General features: G+C 41.4%; 1 protein-coding gene across 1 annotated transcript; it reads left to right on the top strand.

Annotated features, from left to right (window-relative positions):
- The first annotated feature begins 2,250 nt into the window (after window positions 1-2,250).
- Window positions 2,251-3,201, top strand: LOC118912163 (olfactory receptor 52A5-like). The gene has a single exon (XM_036884960.2). It carries the CDS (start codon window positions 2,251-2,253, stop codon window positions 3,199-3,201), a length of 951 nt encoding a protein of 316 aa, XP_036740855.2.
- The last annotated feature ends 1,629 nt before the right edge of the window (window positions 3,202-4,830 follow it).

Here is a 4,830-nt window from a genome sequence, read left to right as displayed (position 1 = left end):
CACGTACCATTTCCCTTGGGAACAGAGTAAGCCAACAGTCCTGAGGAACAGTGACTGCTCCTCTGGGCTTCAAGCTCCTTCTTTGCCCAAGAGAGCCAAAAAACATCTCTCAGGATCTGCAAGAGGCTGACGAAGTTTGGTCAGCAGGGAAAATTATGGTAGGAAACAAACCTTCCGTGGCTGGGACCAGCAAAGAGCAACCCTATCCTGCTGCAGAGACTCTCGCTGCCCATCACTGCTTCTGGAAACGTAAGTTAGTGGACAGTTAGTTAAGAATGTGCACCAGTTCAAGTGTACATGAAATCAGATGCCTTTTGAAGTACAAATGCACGTCCAGCCAATTAATTTAACTCCGGAAACAAATTTACAAATTACTAAGTAAAGAGTATAAATTTATTTTTGGTAGATACTGTCTTTGGAGTTCTGGGAAGTACAATTCAAAGGACACATGATAAACTGGAGAATCTGCTCTGGACGACTGAGAGGTTAAGGGCACATGGCAGCTTGCTTTACCTAAGGAGAGGGACTCATGAGTGGTTTGAATCAGTGTGCTCTGATATATGAAGGCATACGGTTCACAAAGGCGGACAGTGGTTACAGGGACTGTATTGTGCCAGTAGAGGGAGGTCGTGCTGACTGTGAAAGTGGCACAGGAATGAGACAGGCAGGCATGGAATGTCGGGAGTATACACGCAGGCGCTGTCTGGAAGTCACACTGAAGAATCCTGAATGGGGTGGGTGATTTGGCAGAATAATCTCCAAAAGATGACAAATGTGAAATTTATGAGTAGAAATTAGGTTTGTTGGAGCCAGGGAGGAACTCAGGATAATATATGATAATATTTGGAGGTGATGACTTGATTTATGGAGAGCTATTGTTGGATGCTTAAAAGAGCAACATGTTAATAATTTACCCATCAGCTTGCTTTAGACTTGGACAGCTAATCACTTAGGCAACCTCTCTTCCGCACTTTTCTCTCATCAGCCCTGCAGCTGAGCTACGGTTTGCTGGTGGCACACAGTTACTGGAAGCTGTGAAGCGTTCCCAGCTACAGCCTTTGTACTGCAATGAGAATTTTGTTCAGGAGCCTTCTCTTTCTGTCTTGGCTGCCTCCCAAGGCCCTTCCAGCTGCATGTCCTGTGTGTTTCTCAGTTATTATCCATGGAGTGGGTCATACTCAAGGTGGCCCACTCCCTCATATTGCTCTTGAGTCAGCTTTTGCAGAAGAGTAAAAATTAGAAGTTTCTACTTCCTTCAGCAGGCAGTAGCCCTGACTTCTATACAAGGATTATGTCTGCTCTCGTGGGCTCCACGTGGGGACCCCAGCTCCCAACCTCATTCGCCTAACCTGACCTCTAGCCACCTCAGCATCTCCCTCACTGCTCTCCTGGTGAAACACCAAAACCTCTCTTCTTGTACACCAGGTACTGTTTAACCCTTTAATCATATTAGCTAATATTTTGTATCTGTCCTTCTGCTGTGATCTGAGGATCTGTGGGTGTTTACCTGATGAAGGCATTTATTACATATAATGCTAGCTTCCTGAGCCAGAGTTCCCATGGTAAAACACAAATTTATGCAGCTGCCATTATCTGTCTCAATGTCTGGATCCTGCCCCAATGTCCCATTTCAACATTCCTTGGTGGGAAAGAAGTTCAATGTGAGAATAGGTTGATGTATTAGTGGAAGCCACAACCCTCAAAAGGTCCATCTGTGAATAATTTTTTACAAAACTGTTGGTATATTCCATAGAATCACCTTGCCCTGCTCATTTGAAGTAAAAGGAGGAAAAAGAGGATAGAAAAGGGGAGAGACAAAGGGGGCTAAAGCTAGCATAGATTATCTGCTGTTGCTCATTTCTCTTTATTTCTGGTTAAGTATCATTCCAATGTTTTTCTTTGTTTTCTTATTCCCATTTACAGGTTAGAAGAAGAAAGAGAAAGTGGTAAGCTAGGCTACTTACCACTATGCCTGAACCACCTTGGCCAAATTCTCAATATTCACAGTGTGGATATCCGTGAGTGTGGGTGGGTGATTTTGCTAGTGTGTATACGGATCAGCTTTTCCATGGGTCTCCATATTAGCATTTCCCCATCCATTTAAAAAGATTAGAAATAAGCTGATGAAGTTGATTCTCCTATTTCTGTCATCCTATAATTGTGTTACAGGATGAGAAGAGGATACATGAGAGTACAGTAAATCACAGTTTGGAAAAATTTGCCCTTTGCTCAGAAGGGCCCTGAGCGCCCATGCCTACTCCAAATAGCACTGTGCTCACCCCCTCTGTACTGACATTTATCGGCATCCCTGGCCTGGAAACTGTACAGTGCTGGGTCGGGATTCCATTCTGTGCTATGTACATCATTGCTTTGATGGGAAATTCTCTCCTTCTGGTCATCATCAAATCAGAACCGAGTCTCCACCAGCCTATGTACATCTTCCTGGCCATGCTGGGGGCCACAGACATCGCACTCAGCACCAGCATTGTCCCCAAGATGCTCGGGATTTTTTGGTTTCACCTGCCAGAGATCTACTTTGATGCTTGCCTCTTTCAGATGTGGCTCATTCACACGTTTCAGGGCATTGAATCAGGAGTGCTGCTGGCCATGGCTCTGGACCGCTACATAGCCATCTGTTATCCTCTGAGGCATGCTGCCATCTTCACTCCGCAGCTGGTCACCCATATTGGAGTTGGGGTGACACTGCGGCCTGCCATTCTGGTAATCCCATGCCTGCTCCTCATAAAGTGCCGTCTGAAACTTTACCGGACCACGTTAATATCCCACACTTACTGTGAACACATGGCCCTTGTAAAACTTGCCACTGAAGACGTTTACATCAATAAGTTCTATGGTCTCCTTGGTGCTTTTACCGTTGGTGGCCTTGACTTCATTTTGATCATCCTCTCCTATATGCAGATATTTAACACTGTCTTCCACCTGCCCCAGAAAGAGGCACGTTTTAAAGCATTCAATACCTGTATTCCCCACGTATGTGTCTTCTTCCAATTCTATCTCCTTGCCTTTTTCTCCTTTTTCACTCACAGATCAGGACCTTATATCCCATCGTATATACATATTATCTTGTCCAACCTTTACCTACTGGTTCCACCTTTCCTCAACCCTTTTGTTTATGGGGTGAAGACCAAACACATCCGAGAGAAGGTACTAGAAATGTTTTGTTCCAAAGACCTGGTGTGACATTCAATGGAAATCTCTCTTAAGGATTTAATGGCTCATCTATTGGTCCTATGTTATCCAGAAATCCAGTAAACAGTTTATAGCATCATCATGCTTGCTGGATAAGTTAATCAACACACAAATGATTGTGTTAAAAATCCCACAGGATATTGACCTTAAGTCAGAAGACAGTTTGAAGAAACTGAAGGCAACAGAGAGTAGATAAGGTGCTGAGAGCCTGACTGGTGTCTCTTGGAGCACATGACTGTCCTGACCACCTTGGCCGGGGCGGGTGGGATGGGCTAGTGTGGAGATGCTTGTGCAGATCATAGTGGAACATGGTACTTACACTGATGCTCTTTTACATAAAGCACCAAAATCACCCTCCTTTATGTAATACATATGTCCTTCTGCATTCTTTCTCCTACTATTCTAAAATCTTTCTTTGTTTTTACTGTCACATCTAAAGTCACCCCTTGAATATCTCCTTATTGTCAATGTAATTTGAACTTTGTTTGAAATAAGTATCTATAAATATTTCCTCCTTGAAGACTATCCTTATTAAGTAATTCATGCTATAACCAAATCGGTAATTCTATTTATAAAATATATTTGCCTCAAACAAATCTAGGGCCACAGCACACAATAGTATGCCTATTTTTTATTGCTCTTTAGTTTTCAATAAACTTCTTCCTTTGTATATAGAGCAATTTGAGAAAAACTCTTGTAGTTGGTGTGATTTTTTTAAATAAATGTGAAGGCGAGCTTTAGATGTACTGTACACAATGTTATTCTAAAGCTTTCTTTATTCATTTTCCTCATTCAACAAACAATAACCCTTTGATGTAAAAAAGGCAGGAGTCTAGGAACCAGGGTGGACATTCTGGAGGCAAGGAATGAGACGAATGATAGTTTTCAAGTTTTTATCCTTTTCTGATATAAAACAAAGTGCATTTTTCTGCATTAAGATGTTCTAATACTGATAATACTTCATAGAATAACTACATTTTGCAAACCCGTCATACATGAGATGCAGTAGTTAGGTGTTTGGCAAGAATATTTGCTAGAAAACAGATTTCAGTTTGATAGGAAAAAATAATTGAAGAAGTTACTTGCATGCATGAGTTCTGGAGTCAAAATGAGCTTAGTTCAGAACTTTATTGTGCCACTTCCTAACCACAGTCATTGGAAAACAATTTATTGTCACAAATTCAGGTGCCTTAACTATAAGTGTGGACAAATAACATGTATCTCATTGGGACCTAGTGATGATGATCATCAGAGTGTAATACAGTGGATATATTTATGTAGTGCCCTTCACGTAGGGTGCGGTGATTGGTAAGTACTCTACAGTTTATCACAATCATTAACATCATCATCAATAGCATTGCTTTTACCGTGAAAAACTTCCTCACTGCTATTGTACTTGAGTAGAAATGTTGTACCACTACTTTTCAAATAGTTCACTAATACCACACTTAAATGTGTTTAGAAAAGGCAAATTTAAGCTTTTTCACAACTCAGTCTGTATTTACTTTTAGTTGAACTGTTGCACTTATTGACTGAGATGTTATTTATATTGAATCCAAATCCATGTCTATGTATTTGGCCATGTGTACTCAAGTTACTTAATATTATCTGATTTTATCA

This window comes from Manis pentadactyla, chromosome 9 (genome assembly GCF_030020395.1).
Source record: "Manis pentadactyla isolate mManPen7 chromosome 9, mManPen7.hap1, whole genome shotgun sequence".
In the NCBI taxonomy this organism is placed as follows: Eukaryota; Metazoa; Chordata; class Mammalia; order Pholidota; family Manidae; genus Manis; species Manis pentadactyla.
The sequence above is the reverse complement of the archived record's forward strand: the minus strand, read 5'-3'. Positions and strand labels throughout refer to the sequence as shown.